Source organism: Penicillium rubens (assembly GCF_028828025.1).
Source record: "Penicillium rubens strain IBT 27055 chromosome Unknown utg000001l_segment0_segment0, whole genome shotgun sequence".
In the NCBI taxonomy this organism is placed as follows: domain Eukaryota; kingdom Fungi; phylum Ascomycota; class Eurotiomycetes; order Eurotiales; family Aspergillaceae; genus Penicillium; species Penicillium rubens.
This window is the reverse complement of record NW_026890599.1, coordinates 585,271-602,980: the sequence shown is the minus strand read 5'-3', so window position 1 is coordinate 602,980 and position 17,710 is coordinate 585,271. Positions and strand designations below refer to the sequence as shown.

The 17,710-nt window shown below is 49.3% G+C and overlaps 5 protein-coding genes across 5 annotated transcripts; 4 read left to right on the top strand and 1 right to left on the bottom strand.

Annotated features, from left to right (window-relative positions):
* Positions 1-1,506: 1,506 nt before the first annotated feature.
* Positions 1,507-4,545, top strand: schA (serine/threonine protein kinase SCH9; the record flags this gene model as incomplete). The annotated part of the gene is made up of 3 exons (XM_061211514.1): positions 1,507-1,559; positions 1,850-3,049; positions 3,108-4,545. The coding sequence occupies 3 exons, from the start codon at positions 1,507-1,509 to the stop codon at positions 4,543-4,545; spliced, it is 2,691 nt and encodes an 896-aa protein (XP_061070740.1).
* A 1,441-nt stretch (positions 4,546-5,986) lies between these two features.
* N7525_000253 (ankyrin repeat domain-containing protein) lies at positions 5,987-6,907 on the bottom strand (the record flags this gene model as incomplete). Its single annotated transcript, XM_002558657.1, has 2 exons — positions 5,987-6,479; positions 6,543-6,907. The coding sequence occupies 2 exons, from the start codon at positions 6,905-6,907 to the stop codon at positions 5,987-5,989; spliced, it is 858 nt and encodes a 285-aa protein (XP_002558703.1).
* A 3,223-nt stretch (positions 6,908-10,130) lies between these two features.
* N7525_000252 (uncharacterized protein) lies at positions 10,131-10,568 on the top strand (the record flags this gene model as incomplete). The annotated part of the gene is made up of 1 exon (XM_002558659.1): positions 10,131-10,568. One exon carries the CDS (start codon positions 10,131-10,133, stop codon positions 10,566-10,568), a length of 438 nt encoding a protein of 145 aa, XP_002558705.1.
* Positions 10,569-12,414: 1,846 nt separating this feature from the next.
* N7525_000251 (uncharacterized protein) lies at positions 12,415-14,787 on the top strand (the record flags this gene model as incomplete). The annotated part of the gene is made up of 2 exons (XM_002558660.1): positions 12,415-12,800; positions 12,882-14,787. The coding sequence occupies 2 exons, from the start codon at positions 12,415-12,417 to the stop codon at positions 14,785-14,787; spliced, it is 2,292 nt and encodes a 763-aa protein (XP_002558706.1).
* A 651-nt stretch (positions 14,788-15,438) lies between these two features.
* N7525_000250 (glutamine--tRNA ligase) lies at positions 15,439-17,385 on the top strand (the record flags this gene model as incomplete). The annotated part of the gene is made up of 1 exon (XM_002558661.1): positions 15,439-17,385. The coding sequence occupies one exon, from the start codon at positions 15,439-15,441 to the stop codon at positions 17,383-17,385; it is 1,947 nt and encodes a 648-aa protein (XP_002558707.1).
* Between the last annotated feature and the right edge of the window lie 325 nt (positions 17,386-17,710).

Below are 17,710 nucleotides of genomic sequence, written 5' to 3'. Positions count from 1 at the left end.
CTTCTGTGGCACGTACATCATTCATGCACGACCCGGGTCTTAAATCCGCCGAACCGCATGTTAGTGCAGAGGCTGGGACCTCACGGCGCGCGCCGATGACGCATGTGGAGGCCTGGGAGCGTCCCACTGCGACCACAGCATATCTCACAATTTCACCAGGTATGCAGATGCAAGGGGAGCTGAGGGCTCGTCCCGGGCCGTATTGAAAGCTGAAAGTTGTCACAATCTCGCGATGTGTGAATGAGGACTTGATCTATGGGGTTTACAGTCGACTGTATTTCATTCATTGAAAAGCATAGGGGGTTTTGTATTAAGTAGTTGCGTACAGATAAACTAAAAATATATACGTGCTATGTCGACATCTGGAGCCATATATATACCAACTACCTGGTATAACACGGAAACTATCCGAATATAAGAAGCGGATTACATCGTATACATACTCCGATGTTGTCATCAGATGCAAGAATAAGATACCCCGCTGTGAGAGTGGAGATAGAGATTCGGAGCGCGATAAGAGAGGGAAAGGACAAGTATGTACATGTATCAAAGTCAAAGGGAAAAGGGCGCATGCTGAGAGGCGAATTCGTTATTCCTCTCAGCCTCTTTTGGTAAGGTACACGGGTATAGCCACATGTTCTTGGCCTAACTGTCATTCGGACTATTGACCGTGACCTGAAAAATGCAATCATTTTGTTCCCTTCACATTCTGAAAATATCAGAAGGAAATGAGGAAGAGAAAATAGATCTTTTCCGGACTGTTATCTGAATATCTACTTGGGTACTATGTATGTACATAGGCGCGATGAACAATGTCACTAATATTCTCCACATGACGTTGAGTCTTTTAATTTTTTTTTATATTTCTTTTTATATTTCTGGTTTTTGATCTTTGAATTTTTAATAATTTCTCATTTCTCATTTCTCATTCCCCTCTTCAGGAACAGTACGGATTAGGAAATAAGGTGTAGATGACTCGGGATTAGAGAACCTTTGCCCAGGTGGAATACAAGAATGCGTCAGTGTCCTTTTTCTTAGTTCCGGGCCTTTTGAGAACCTTTATCTTATAGTCAGCTTCAGCTTCATTCAGCTGAGTCAATAAGATTATATCTTATATCTTATATCTTACGAGCTTATGCCCCTTCCAAGTTCATAACCTTGGAATACACCCGGAACCATGGACTCTCAATGAAACCTTTTTTATTTCATTATCTTTCAGTGGGCTTCTATATTACCGAAGAGAATCCCACTTCTAATTCCGAAAACCATCGAATCGCCAACTCTTTCATTTTTATTTTTTCCCCTGTTTCCAACCCAACAGAACATTCGAAATAAAAAAATAAAAACCGAATTCATTTTCTCGTTGGGGAAAATCCGAACGGGTTCAAATCCATCCCGCAAACTCCCTTAGCTCATCAAAAAATCCTCATTACTTTTTTTTCCCAACTCCCCAATTTCACTCCCCCCACTTCTCGCTCCTCCTCGACTTTCTTGAATGGAAACACAATGGCTGCGCAGAGTGGACCCGTGTTGCACGGCGACGACATGAAGACAATGAAGTGAGTCAACTTCTTATATCTTTCCTCTTGCTTAGGTATTCCTTTCGAAAGGCGGGGTTGAAGAGGGAAAAAAAAAAAAGAGGGTCCACGATCCCCTCACACCGCATTGCATTACAGTCTGTTCTTGTTAGGGTTGACCTGCATGAAATATTGCGTTTCGAGGATAATGGCTTTCGCTCAAATCCTCGGTTCCTCGCCTTTCGTCTCGGACCTTGTCGGAATTTGCCTACAACTTTTGAATTGAAGGTTTTATCGGGATCATTTCGTTGGCTAACCTTTAGTCTCAATAGCTCTGGACTGGAAGACGATTCTCAAGACCAGATCAGGTCGAATGATTCTACCCCCACGCCGACTGGAATCGCAACACCTGAACCTGATCCGGTCGACAAGCGTCTGCCTTCCATTATGCACAACTACTTCCAGGTTGGTTCTTTCTCCGGTGATAAAGCGAGTTTGCCGCGGTTATGGTCATGTCTGTCGAAACCCTCTGAGGATTCTCAATCAAATGCGCATACCCAACACTCCTCCGATTCCTCCGAGTCTTTTGTCATGATGGAGCAGGAAGATGGGCCTGATAAGATGGAGGAACATCCCAGTCTGCATACCCCTCCACATTCCTTGTTACAGCACGAGTCGGATGAGATGGAACTCGGGACGAGTCCAGGAGTGTCCTCTATCTTTACAACGCTGAAGAGTTACCTCATTTCACCCACACAAACTCCTCCCGAAGACCATCCTTCTCGCCGTCAGACCTCCCTCCCAGTATCCAGCATCTCTGACGACCCTGTTCTTGCCACACATTTTTCCAATCCGTCCCTCCCTCCTACCTCAGATGCTTTTTCCCTGATTGAAGCTCCCCTCCTCGACCATGAGAAACCGCATGTCTCAATATCTTCCGAGAACCTAGCCAAGCTAACTGAAAGCGTGCCCGATGGGTTGCGTCTTAAGAATACCCCACCTCTTACTCCCCGGGCCATGTCCAACGAGGTCCCAGCCGCCCAGGAAAAGAACGCCACTTCCGCACCGCAAGAGAGCGCGCAAGAGACCCCACCGTCTGAGTCAAAGCCGGAAGACATGGAAAGCTCCACGGACGAGATCACCATGAAACTCGATGAAGCATTCCCATCTCAGTCCCAGTCAGAGGATGCGCCTGCGTCACCAACATCGACATCCCCGGCCAACGGCGCGCCCACGGGCCCGATCAATGGTAAATTGTTTGTTAAGATCACCGATGGTCGAGGATTGCGGCCAAGTTTCGATCCGTATGTGGTGTGTGTATTTGAATGGAATGAGTATATCTCCAAGGGTGCTCGGGACGGCGAGGAGGAGAAGAAACGGCGCCAGCAGGAGTCAGATGCCGAAGAGGCTGCGGGTCGGCCCATGGCCATTCCGTTGAAGACCCGATCTAGCTCTCACAACAGTGCTGTCGAGGGCGACCACAAGGGGCGCACGCCCGTGACAGACCCCCACTGGGATCACGAGGCCACCTTGTATGTTACCCCAACCCAGCTCTTCACTTGGGGTCACTCACTAACACGTTCTGTTAAGTGATGTTATGGGAGATCAGTCGGAACTTGATGTCACAGTCTATGACCGCAACAACCAGGAAGCTTTCTTAGGTCACGTACGTCTCCGCGTCAACCTCAAGGAAGATCACAGCCGACTAGAAGGCTGGTTCCCCTTGGTCGCGCGCGGTGCCGGCGATAACCAAGTGTCTGGAGAAATTCACCTCGATATGAAATTCGAAAAGACAGATCGAAAACAGGTCGGACCGAATGACTTCCTCGTCCTCAAACTCATCGGCAAAGGAACTTTTGGACAGGTCTATCAGGTCAAGAAGAAGGACACACAGCGTATCTATGCGATGAAGGTTCTCTCTAAGAAGGTCATCATTCAGAAGAAGGAGGTGGTACACACACTCGGAGAGCGCAATATCTTAGTACGCACCGCGATGACGGCCTCTCCGTTTATTGTTGGATTGAAGTTCTCCTTCCAAACTCCAACAGATCTCTACCTCGTGACGGATTACATGTCGGGCGGCGAACTGTTCTGGCACTTGCAGCGCGAGGGTCGGTTCCAGGAGGCCCGGGCGAAGTTCTACATTGCCGAGTTAATTCTGGCTCTGCAACATTTGCACGAACACGACATTGTATATCGGGATCTCAAACCAGAGAACATTTTGCTGGATGCCAACGGTCACATTGCGCTCTGCGATTTCGGTCTGTCCAAGGCAAATTTGTCACAAAACGACACCACCAATACCTTCTGTGGTACTACTGAATATCTGGCCCCGGAGGTATTGCTCGATGAGCAAGGATATACAAAGATGGTCGACTTCTGGTCCCTAGGTGTCTTGGTCTTTGAGATGTGCTGTGGCTGGAGTCCGTTCTACGCCGAGGACACTCAGCAGATGTATAAGAATATCGCATTCGGCAAAGTCCGATTCCCCCGTGATGCGCTTAGCACTGAGGGAAGAAACTTCGTCAAGGGTCTGCTGAACCGGAATCCCAAGCACCGACTGGGTGCCAATGGCGACGCCAAGGAGCTCATGGCACACCCATTCTTCCACGATATCAACTGGGACACGCTGTGTCGCAAGGAAGTTATTCCTCCGTTCAAGCCGCAGCTGCAGTCTGAAACTGACACATCGAACTTCGATCCCGAGTTCACAAACGCCATGGAGTTGAACAACTCGCTCAATCTCCGCGCCGCAAACGTCGCCAACGGCCTCATGCCAGCCTCCACACCCTTATCTCCCGGAATGCAAGCCAATTTCAAGGGCTTCACCTTTGTGAATGAGAGCTCTATTGACCACCACCTTATGGATGACAGTGATCATATGGAAGACGATGCTATGCACGACGATCACTGGCAACGAGGCCACCGGTCGGGTAACTCGGTCGACCAGCGCATGACAGGCGTCCAGAAGACGCACGATGGCACAGAACCCGGGATTTTCAACGTTGACGATACCTTTGACATGTGATTACGTTTTCTTTTTTTCTCCTACTGCATGATCATGGAGTCTTGATCTGGCATGCATTATGATTTCTTGTCTTGTCTTGTACATGCCTTCGGATTGCATCACTTCCAACCCGCAAATATGGGCTGCTGTTTCCATTCCCATTTACCGTTGCCTTGTTTCTGATTCCCGTTTCACTCATGCTGGTGTTGCTGGGATTTTGCCCCACTTCCTTTCGGTCTGTTCTCCTGTTCTGTCGAACGTCGGGCGAAGACAGTGATCATTCTGCTATCGTGGACCACTCCCGGGTACTAATCTTGAGCCTCGCCACTCGTAATGATTACAGCCCCCGTGTTCGTTTCGCCAGTTCCCAGTCACATACCCTCACACCCCGGGGTTTCAGTCAGTTTCTTCACGTTCCGTTTCTGAGAAAACCCCGGGGATTCTTGCGTGTTTGGTGGAGTTGGGTTTGGAGTAATTTCATTGTGCACCTTTATTGTCAGCCATCATGTTATAGGGCGATTAGTCAGAGCGAGTATCTTTGTCTTTGTCTTCTGTCCTGTCTCCGGCGCAATGTTGATAGCTTTATTCTCTGTCCTCTGGGATTGATGTCCTGAATTTTGATACCTGCTCTTCTCTCTTGGGTCCTTTCTCCGGTCTTCTCCTGCTTCTGTCGTTTGCCTCCTCTCTTTGCGGGGTTTCCTGTTCCAGCATGGTACCGTGGTAATTTGAGGGATCTTTCCTCGCGGATTTTCTTTTTCTTTGCATATCCGGATCTGATTGAAGCTACCCAGATTCGAGGATAACTGAGTGGCAGCAGAAGGTTCATTCCAGTTCCATTTTCATGGCGTTGAGACTGATATCGGCATCTCATGGGCTCAATCTGTGTCTGCATTTACATGGGGAGGGGGAACAGATATGCTGTTATAGTCGAATGTCGCGATTCTTCCGTATAATCCATCCATTGTTTCGTGGGCCTCGGGAATTCTTTACTACTTCCATAATACTGTTCCCTGTAAGCATGTGCATGTCATATACTTTGCCGGGCAGCTCCTTTGGTCCGGTGCTTTGAACGTCGCCTACCTACATACATATTCACCGGATTTTAGGCCGCGTGATATGGCTTTCCCTTTCCGTTTTAGTGCTCACCCCTAGCCGCTTTTTGCACGCCCCTATGTATTCTATAATTATCGAACTCGCTCAGTAAGTGTCCATCACCGGATCATTATACAAGCTAGATGAACTCACCCACTAAGCGTGACTTAAGCATTGCTTTTTCGTTTATAAAAAATAGAGGTTATATTATTTAGTTTACTAATGCTTGATAGATCTATTCTCAATTTAGGAATATAGTATACCTCTTCTAGATTTAAAGTATATATACCTAAGTAGGTATAATTACCAAAGAACGTTGCTAGCAGGAAAGGTCTAATTCCAACGTGTAATTGCGTAAAGGGCAAACGTATCACAAAGATGCGTGGAACGTGCTGCTCTCCTGAATCTCTTGCATAATCACTCTTTTGGTGTCTTCATCCGCGGATTGCATGACTGTTTGGCCCCTGTAGTTTTCAATTTTCACATTTGCACCTTTGTGAATCAGATAACGAATAACGTCATGTCTTCTAAGAGCCACTGCCGTGTGTAGAGGAGTTTCCCTCATAAAGGGAAACATGTTCCAAGAATATTGATGGTCTTGGTACATAAGGGAATCAAGAGAAGCACCCCTATCAACGAGGGTTTCGACAACTTTGAGCGTGTCGGACTCTCTATAAATCGCATTATGAACAAGCTGGCCTATTCTAACATCACCACCACGGCGTAGGAGAAGATCAATGGTCGGCAAATCAGTATGTCTAACGGCATAGGAGAGCGGGGTAGTATCGATATCACAACGCGTATTGGGATCTGCGGCATGATCAAGGAGCCATATTGTCATATCCAGGTCCTTAAGAGCATTGCTAAAATGAAACGTTATTTAGCAAGGAGTTTCTAGAAGAACCTTAGAATATAGCTTTTCTCACGTAAGGATAGGGGGGTTCATGCCACTCATTGGCGCGTTAATATCCCAGCCGTTGTCGAAGAACACCGTTAGGATATCTTTCGCCTTTCCCTTAACAGCTTCGCGTACATAGATTGGCGATATAGGCATTTTACATCGGAGTAGCTCCTTCACAAGATACACCTTGTTTGACCTAATAGCATCAATCATAACTTGGTAGAGATGACGGATATCATGACCATCACGGACAGTGCGATCAAGGAACTCTCGCAACTGTTGCTCGCCAAGTTCGGGTATCTGGTGGACTAATAGGAGCGTCTTTGCTGGAATCGAAGGGGGCGTTCCAACCCGACTGATTGGATATTCAGTGGTTTTATGAACAGACATGGTCGAATACTTGGGCGTAGGGAGTGAACAGCTCTAAGAGTGAGGGCATTCCACTCAATCTGCACACCGCCTTCCTCTGCCACCAGCCAAGCCCCACACTTAGGACCCATCAACTCCGCACAAATTGCGACGATTGGCCACCCAAGATCAAGGTGCAGGAGGATATAGTCATTGTCTTTTACCCAAAAGCCACTATTATCGATTTCCTCCTAAATAAGGTCGAATATAGTCTCGCCTTAAAGGATAAAAGAGACTTCCATTCGGACCGATATAAGTCCTTCTAGGCACTCTCCGTATATACACCTATATCGGAGTATACATTCAGCCCTGGAGTCGTCCCGTCCAGATAGTATAGAGAGATAGGACACTACGGTATTAGAATACCCTTTAAAGTGGTCCGACAAATTCGAGACCCTTACAAAGCTATATTTCTTTTATATTCGTGGCGTCTCTAATCTCTCCTACAATACTTCGAGCGGAATTCACCCGTCAATATCACGAGCCGTCTTCTAGGAGTCGGCGTAATAGATGTTCTTAAATAGCCACCGTATGCTTAGGGGCTTAAGCTCGTAAGCTATTAGATACAGAACCTTGGAAGCGTCCACGGGTGGCTTTAAAGTTAGTCACTCGATCCCAGCCAATTTCGTCGCTAGCATAAGCGATAAAAAAAGACCGAAGTTCTTTGTCAGTCAGAGTGAGTCTCGTATAGTGCAGTGGCAACGCGTCACGAGCGCTTTCCATCTTAAGTTCCTTGACCCTAGAAAACGATGGGTTTCATAGATAACTTCGAGTTCTCCGCCCTTAAGATCTTCTACCTGGCTTCTACGTGGGTCGAAATTAGAACCCACCGCAAGAGTGATGCTGAGAATCTGACGAAAATGCAAACCAGCGAGATACTCCAATTCGACGAAACCCACACGATCACCAAAAGTCAATAGCGCCGCTTTGATAGTGTAATATCGTTATGCTGAACTGTCTGAGAACACCGCGGCGAGAATTGAATAAGGGGACAGTTTATTGAGGGAGTGTCTCCGTACTAGAGCCAAATGGAAAAGGTGGGGAGCTTTTAGTTCTGACAAGGTACATAACCCTGGAAGTTGCCCCCGGGGCCTCCCACCACTACCGCCAAGAACAACAACAATAAGAGAAGGCCTCGACCTCCCCGAATTCGGGTACCTCCCATTCGACCATTTCGTGGTAGTAAGCGGCCCCCGTTCCTCAATACACATCTGCGAGAGCAAGTCCATGCTAAGCTCTCTATTTGCCCAGGCAAACTGGGACACGACATCCCCGCTCTCCAAAAACGAACAAAAAAAAATCCTTGTTGAGAAATGGATCGCGCTAGGAAAGTATGGGCGAAACGTATCTATCTACCCACCAACCCATTCATTCAATGAGCACCACCCACTGACCAAGCTCCCAGGACTGGGCCCTCGCCATGTTCGATAACCCAATCATCGATCATGTTCCAGAGGGGGTACCGCAAGACCTCCTCTCAGAGGAAGACCGCGCAATCAGTAGCCTGCTCTCGACAGTCCTATGGATCCGGACCTGGTTCGGCGATCCTATAGGTAAAACAAGCGAAGAATCCGCAGATACGGCGTACGCCCGACTCCGGAAGGAAGTCCTATAGCACGGCCGCGAGAATAACCACGTTTTCTGCATCCCCGAGGAGTTCGTATTCGAGGATCGGGAGGAACTAACAGTAGATGCCCAGCGGGATCAAGATGTGATTGAAGGCGTTGCGACAGGCCGTCCGGGTTCCGTACCGGGTTATCTACTTGCGGCGTTGATGCACTGCCCTAAGCTGCTTGAGGGGATATCGGATGGCGACTGGCGGCATTTTGAGGGGGGAGGAGCGGGCTGAGGAGCTGGCGGAGAGTGATCGGACGCAGAAGGCGCTGGTTCTTGTTGCAGACCGGAAGGCCTGTGAGGAGGGTTGGGTGCTGGCCCTGGCGGTGAATCACCGGGGGAGATCCTTCCGGTTAGGGTGCGTGAGCGGGCCACGGAGGCGGCGTAGAATGCAGTGAATTGGTTTGAAGGCGAGCCTTTGTCAGAGATTGTGGATAATGAGGATGAAGATGTAGAGTTTTACCTAAGGGAAGGGAATGGGTGGGAGTAGCTATGAGTAGTAAATTCCTAGAAGCTTATATATCAACCTGCTCTATTGTACATAAACAACAGAAATCCGGCCAACTAGTGATGGTAGGCACGGTGTCTTCGGTGCTTCCGATACTCCAAGGCGCTAGAGATAGCTCTACATCGTCAAATGGAACAAATATTTTATGCACTAGTTCATCCTCCGCATCTCGATACCTACGTGGACGGGTTGTTAGTGTCATATACAGAAACGGGGCTCCTTCAGGGACGACTCACGCTGGTTTGTGGTGCTCCCCAAGCGCAAGACGCAGCGCAAGACGCAGCGCGAGGCCCAGTCGGCCGTTCTGGTCTCGCCGTTCGTGGCGGTCCAGGTTAGCTAGGGTAGTGATTAGGACCTAAAAATGCCCTTAAACTATATCTAGTTATAAGAACGAGCTTTGTCAATTAAAGCTTTGCTTCGTATAATATCAAGAAGCCCCGAGCCCGCTTAATTCCGCTATAAAACAGGTTTTGGAAGCATGCTAAATCACTATATAATCTGCGGCTTTACTTAAGAAAGAAGTGAGCGAATTACGCGCGGAAAATAAGAAGAAAAAGCAAAAGCGAGCTAGGTCTAGGAAGCAGATGTTACAGAAGTATCTGCATTAATTATACAACCGGTGGAGTAGTTGAAACACCCATTACCCCCGGCGAAGAAGGCCTTCGCCACCTTTGCAGCAACGAACGAGAGCATGGGCTATACAAGAATCAGGGTCATAGAAGAGATGCATGTCCAGATAGATGATGTTATTTTTATATTTGATTTAATGGCATTTTGGTTGAGATAAACGCATTTAAAACTGATAGCCCTGTTTGGTTGGGTGCGTCATCGCTTACCGGTTGCATGCAGCCCTGCCTTACAAGTCTCGGTCATGTAGGGACCTCCTTTCCCCTTTAAGAAAATGTTTCCTCGACAACTACCTTATATTTCCGCCGCTTCCCTGACTTGTCCCTTCCAGTTTAGGAACGACACGTGTAGATGGGAAGGTGCGACCGAACTGAGGAAAATAAACTATAACCCCCATCGGCCCGCAACGTCAACCATCCCCAACTATAAACCATACATATTAAATATCAAAGAAAAATGACCTCAAAACCAAAACCAGCAATCCTCCCTTCAACCTACACGAGAACAACACCTCCAGAAACATTCCCAACTCCAGGCCACGGCGATATATCTTGGCACACCCTAATTTCATCCCCGCAAACAGAGTCCACAGACCTCTGCGCAGGAATAGCAACCTGTCCACCAGCGACAGGACACCTCTGCGCGCACCGCCACACGCAGTCTGAGATATACCATATCCTCGAAGGCGAGGGTAATGTGACGATTGATGGGGTTGTGAGCAGAGTGCAGGCTGGGAGTACGGTTTTTATCCCTTCGGATGCCGAGCACGGCATCGTTAATACTGGGCCTGCGGACTTGAGGTGGTTTTATGTTTTTCCTACGGGGAGTTTTGGGGATGTTGTTTATCGGTTTACGGAAGATGAGGGGGAAGCCAAGGGGAAGGCAAAGTTGTGAGTACAAGGTCACTTTTGGTCGATGCTACATACGAAAAAGCACATGCGGAGTACAACACTAGGCAATGGCTTGTGGACTGTGACCTGTGATAGCCGCAGATCATGTGTGAAACCATTTTTATGAAGTTCAAATCTTGGATTGATGGGTTAGAACCGTACTCTGTACCTTGCGTCACTTAAATACCTCTCAGAAGCCAGGCAGCAATGGCCGGTAAGATCCCTCATATCTCCCGCATATGTTGTAGAACGCTCCATTGATTGTGGTTCCCGGTTAGATGGTAATACAGGTACACGCACAAGCGGACCTTCCGCATGGAATTCCAAATTCTAGGAACATCCCGAAAGTAGCATTCTCAAGCCCTACAAGGTACAGCATAGTTGTCAGCATACCGAGGAAAAATGGCGCGATTGGCCGCAGTACTGGAGTTGGACCCTCAGGGCGTCCCCACCAGATCGGAGTTTCAGCTGTGAGACGCTTCCACATTCCGATCTGTTAGAGGAGACTGAGACACTATATTGTACATATGATACAAACATACATACCCAAGCGTCCCGCTTTGGTTGGCCATACATATGCCTCAGCACACGTCAAGGCAGGGGAAATGGTGCGGAAGAACTACTCTGTACTCGGTACTACGCGTTGAGTCTTTTGGAAGGAGTGGTTCATTCGCCGATCTTGCTATAACTATTGGTCTGGGAGATTGTTGCTTAGTCGACACGAGCACGTTTTTAGGTTTAATAATAGGTACACCTTCCAAGGTTAGATACGATATTATAGGTGGTGATATTCGGGATGGGCAAGGCTGATATTGTCAATAGTGGTACGCATGTCGATCCCTTTATGCCATGCAGTGACGTGCAGACCACTCCGGAGTACGAACAAATCCGAAGCCAGAAAGTAAGAAAGACGTTCCTGAGCCGCCCAATTGCCTATTTCACTGGCGTGCAGGATGATATGCGCTTGGGCCATTTGGATATAGAAAGGGGATAATCCGGGAGTACTATGGAGTACGGAGTACGGAGTACTATAAGATGAAACACCGTTCTGTATTATCAAACTAAAACAAGCTAAAACATATCACGTCGAGAGATAATAATAACAACGTATACTCCGTAAAGTATGCTGGTACAATACGGATATAGCAAAAGCAAAGAGAAAAGGAAAAAAGAAGGAAAAGGGGTACGACATGGACCCACCGAGCTAAACCCAAATAGGTCATAGCGTCAGGTCCACGAACCCTTGGATGTTTTTGATATTCATCTTATTTAGTGTCCTCTGTGTATATTGTAGGGATATTAGAGGATTGTAGTTCTTATTGTACATCATACAAGTCGCTACAGAGTATATTGTAACATAAAAACCACAATTCTATTTATCCGGTCCGTATATATAAAAATTGTATGTGGCCCCAACCCCTGAACCGCCCCATCCGGTGCTCCGCTTCTACTGGGCACTGCTGCACGGCTTGCAGTATGTCCACGGGGACCTTCAACTCATTCCTGATGTGGGGGAGATCGACTGACAATTGTCTTTCTTTTCTTTTTTCCTATTTTTCTTTTTCCTGATTTTCCATGTTAGTTGCTAGAGCGTTTCTGACATTCTCATTTTCACATATCCATTCTACTCCAACTCCTCTCCAGGGCTGTCTCTTCATCTCATTTCTTGAGATTGTTCAATACGTGCGTCGTGACTTTAAAAAAAACGGCTGGTATCTGCCGATCTCTACATATTACGCCATTTCCCGAACTCCCCCTTACATTCCCGAACCCCTCCACCTCCCTATTGGGAATTGACATTGCTTTTTCCTGTATCGCGTCGTTTGCTCCGATGCCAGCGCAGATTCACAATGAGTGTCGTCGCCACTAGAACGGAGACCCCTGTGGTATCTTACAATTCTATTCCCGAGAACCATGTCGACTATACCGTTCATTCACGAACGTCCTCGATATCATCCTACAGAACCAACTACACCACTTCAACCGCGCCGACCACATATTCCCCATCCTCACCCTCTTCATCTTACCGTCAATGCGACTCTGTCAATTCTCTTCCCAAGTTAACTGAACCGATTCAACGCCGAGTACCGCACGAGGTCTATGAAGTGATAATCAACCATTTAGAGGAGTTACACAAAGGGCAGCACCAGACAGGATGCACCACGTGTTTTCAACGCGACTTACACGCCTTATCCTTGACATGTCGGTCTTGGGAGAAGGCAGTTCGAGGCCCTCTGTGAGTTTGAGACCTCCCTTTGATTAATCGAAGGTCATCAAGAAAACCAGAATTGTTTGCTGATTGAATATACCATACTAGATACCACAGTATACACATTGTTGGAAATGACTCCCCCGCCCAACTCAAGAAGTATCGTCTGAAGAGAGGGAGTCGCCTGAAGCTCCTGAGACGAACCCTCCGCGAACGGAAGTTGCTGGCCAACCTTGTATATGAGCTACGCGTGCCTCAGTTAGACCTGCTCTTTACCACGACAAAACAGGGCCCGCAGTGGCAAGAGTACCGAGACTTGGTAGCATCCGTGGTCATGGTGTGCCCGAATTTGGAACGCCTGCTGGGCTTATCTATCCCGTACCATCATGAATTTGACCGTCTGACCCATGCTCTGTCGACCCGCAAAAAGCTCAAAGAGCACACATGGGTTTTGGGCGAGCCCGCAGAAGTATCGGAGCTGTCCCCGCGTGATGACTCCTGTCCTGGGAGTCTGGGTCCTTCCCAAATGTTCGAGTTTCTAAATTACCACACCTCGTGGACGAGCCTGGAGACAATGATGCTTTATGGCTTGAACGGGAATGGTGCGTTGGAGCCCAGCATCTCCTTGCGCATGTTCAACCTTCTTCCCTCGTTGCGAAACCTTTGCATTACCTCCTTCAACAAAGACTCCTTTGATGATAACACATTGATGTGCTTGCCACCATTGGAATCATTAAGGCTGGAGAACCTGCCCGGGATTACAGATGCTGGCCTCTCGCAGTACACTTCACGACCTGAATCACTCTCCCTCAGGACACTCGTCCTGATCGAGCAAAACGTCGAGTCACTGCTAGTCATTTCGAAAATCCTCGCGTCACTACGAGGACTTGAACGGTTCAAGATAGTCCAAACCGGAAAGTGCCCAACTTTGCCAGGTGATCATATGATCTTCCAGCCTATCCTTGCCTCATCAACTCTAAAATATCTCCACTGGGATGTGGCATGCCCAGACCCAGGCACAGCCCTCACCCAGCTCGATACCCTCCCCTTCCAGAAGCCCACAAAACCCTCCAATACCCCCAACTATCATCTTGCCCAAAGCATCATCTCCGCTGGTTTCCCTCAATTGGAAGCTCTCCGTGCACCCTCCGACGTGGAGCCCCCAGGTGCGCTCCAGGCTGTCTGCCGTCCTATATTAAAGGGCCAAGCCTTACTCCGACCAGACCGGTACAGCTTGCCTCGCAGCTCCCACGGTTCCGTGAATACTCGACCGCTCGCTCTACCAGCGGGGAACAATCTGACCTCAGCTCGAATTCGTGCCCAAACGTTCATCGACATGGCCGCTAAGGACACTGAGGCCGGCATGCCAGTTCTGATCCAAGATTACTCCGACTCGTATGTGCCGGACAATGCGCAGAACTCCCAATTCGAAGACGACCCGGACCAGGAAATGGACGACTACGGGATCTGGGCTGCCTGCGAGCGATTCAAACACAAGGATAATGACCACAACGGCCCCAAAACGGTCTACGAGTTCCGCATGCCAACCCTGATGGGCCGTAGTGGTTTCCGGGATCCTGCAACGGGCGCATCAATTCCCCACTTCATTCTCCGTCCTGATATCCCTGGTCAGGAGTTAGACGGTGGCTTGATCGGGTGGAAGCAACTGCTAGCCTCGAACCAGTCACTGTCATATGCTGCCGGAGTAGGCGTCAACTGCTTCAACAGCGGAAACCCTTCCATCCCACCTCCCGAGGAGCCCATGTCGCCTTCATCCAGCATTTCCAGGTTTGGATGGGGAAGCTTGAGTGGGCGATCTATGACGGGCACATCACCAACGACACCCACGACACCGCTCATGCCTACAAGTAGTGCATCGGGCTCGGCCTTACCTTGGGAGAAGGACACCTGCACTGGAACCTGGAACCACAAAGCCGGCCGTGACTGGTGGTTCCACATGGAGCGTGACCGTCCGGGCAACTCAGAGCTCGTTGACATTAAACAACTTTTCTAACTCATTCTTTCAATTTTTTTCTCCTTTATTTCTTGTCTACATATACCCTACGCCATATACCCCACAGTTGTTTTCTTTCTTTTTCTTATCTGGTCTTCTTTTCCATTTCATTTCGTTTCGATCATCCAGTTCGCTGGTTCTCATCTCATTGTACAGGGTTACAGGGTTAATGATACACGCGCTGCTGTATCAGATGGACGGAGATGGCGCCGCGTAATGACTTCATACTCTTTGAATCTTGGTCATCGAACTATCTTCCATTGTTATATCATTATTGGCGCGTCGCTGGAAGGGTAATGTGCACTGTTCTTCTTCTGTCTTATTTGAGTCTGCGAACTCCTTGTACCATATTTGCACAGAATTGGCCACGTAATAATAATTGGACAGCATACAAATGACTCGCACCTTATATGTAAAAACAGGTAGCCCTATAGCCCTTTCGCCCTACGTCGTCACTTTCGACACCTGGAGAATGTGGCGTCAAGGGGCTCCAGGGCGGTATCTGTCAGCCCGGGCAGGATAGAAGATGACTCATCCCGGGCTAAATCGGACCGATAAGCGAATGTCAACTGATAAGCATTGAATACAAAGAGCCCCTCGTTGCGAAAAAAATATCCCCCACATTCGCTTTCACAATAGTTATCCGTCGCAATGGACCCCGCGAAGCCCGTCGACCTGCCCGAGAGGCCCAAGGAGGCCACCGAGCCTACAGTTCCACCCAAGAAGTCCAAGAGTCAGGAAAAGAAAGAGGCCGCAGCGGCCAAGAAAGCGGCAGCCAAGCTAGCAGCAAAACAGGACCAGCCCAAATCAAAGGGAGAGCCAAAGGCACCCAAGGCCAAGGAGGCTCCTGCGCCCCGGGACCCCCAGGCCATGTTCAAGGTCGGCTTCCTGCACGACGTGTACCAGGAAAAGCCCCTCTCCGAGACCGTACCCAAGATCCGCACGCGATTCCCGCCCGAACCTAACGGATACCTTCACATCGGCCACAGCAAGGCCATCGCAATCAACTTTGGATTTGCCAAGTACCACGGTGGCGAGTGCATCCTGCGCTTCGACGACACCAACCCAGAAGGCGAGGAGGAGCGTTACTACAACGCCATCCGGGAGATTGTGACATGGCTTGGCTTCACACCTGTGCGTGAGACCAACGCCAGCGATAACTTCGACCGCCTCTACGAGCTCGCAGAGGACCTCATCCAGCGTGATGGTGCGTATGTGTGCCATTGCACCAAAGCCGAGATCAAGGCCCAGCGTGGTGAGGTTGAGGGCGGCCAGCGCGGCGGAGAACGCTTCGCATGCAGCCACCGCACACGACCCATCGAGGAGTCCATGGCCGAATTCCGCGCCATGCGCGACGGAAAATACAAGGCTGGTGAGGCAGCATTGCGTATGAAGCAGGATATCACAGACCCGAACCCGCAAATGTGGGATTTGTTCGCTTGGCGCATCATGGGCAGTGAGGACAAGCAGCACCACCTCACCGGCGGAAAGTGGAAGATTTACCCGACCTACGACTTCGCGCACTGTTTGTGTGATAGCATTGAGGAAATCTCGCACTCGCTCTGCACAACTGAGTTCGAGCTCTCCCGCGTCTCGTACGAGTGGCTCTGCGATAAGCTGGAGGTCTACCGCCCCAACCAGCGCGAATACGGCCGTCTCAACATCACCGGCACAGTTCTATCCAAACGCAAGATCATCCAGCTCGTCAAGGAAGGACATGTCCGCGACTGGGACGACCCACGTCTGTACACGCTCATCGCGCTGCGCCGTCGTGGTGTGCCCCCCGGCGCGATCCTCTCATTCGTTAACGATCTCGGCGTAACAAAGAACACCACCAACGTCCAGGTCACCAAGTTCGAGCAGATCGTCCGCCAGTACCTCGAAACCACAGTCCCACGCTTGATGGTCGTCCTCGAGCCGCTGAAGGTCATCATCGACGACCTCCCGGAAGACCACCTCGAGCTCATCGACTGCCCCTTCTCCAAGGACCCAGCCTTCGGTACCCACGACATCCCCTTCACGAAGACAGTGTACATCGAGCGCTCCGACTTCCGCGCTGTCGACTCACCAGACTACTTCCGCCTCGCCCCAGGCAAGACAGTCGGCCTCCTCAAAGTTCCCTACCCCATCACGGCGACCTCCTTCGAAACAGACCCTGCCACCGGCGAGGTCACCTGCGTGCACGCCAAATACGAGAAACCCGCCGAAGGCGAAGCCCCCGTCAAACCCAAGTCCTTCATCCACTGGATCGGCGAGTCGCCCGCGCACAACAGCCCCATCCGCGCTGAGGTCCGCGCTTTCAACTCGCTCTTCAAGTCAGAGGATCCGTCTGCCCACCCGGCTGGTTTCCTCGCTGATATCAACCCTGACTCCGAGGAGATCTTCAAGGATGCTATGGTCGAGACTGGATTCCGGGATATCTCTCGCTCGGCGCCGTGGCCTAAGGAGGAGGGTGCTGGGGAGCCTGGCGAGAATAAGCACTCTATTCGCTTCCAGGGTATGCGTGTTGCGTATTTTGCTGTGGATCGCGAGTCTACTGATGAGAAGTTGGTGCTTAATCGCATTGTTACTCTCAAGGATACCCAAGGTAAGAATTAGGGCTTAGAACTGGGGGCTTTATGACCAGAGTGCCCTTTTTCTATGTCTTTGACTTTGTGATTTCTCCTTTTTCTTTTCCTTTCCTGTTCCTTTACTACATAAAACTCATGGTGGAAGGTGTGTTGGTGTGTGTGATGAGCCACGGTTGTTGGTATGGATTTATGACCATTGCATCTTTGCGTGTCTTTTTATCTTTTTTTTTTTGTCCTTGGGATTATCCAGGCTATTGTGGTATTCACTATGCGTATGTGATTATAGTGGCAGTTGTTGATATAAGCTACACGCTACAATGCACGGCGATCAAACAAGACTTTTGAATCTGAAT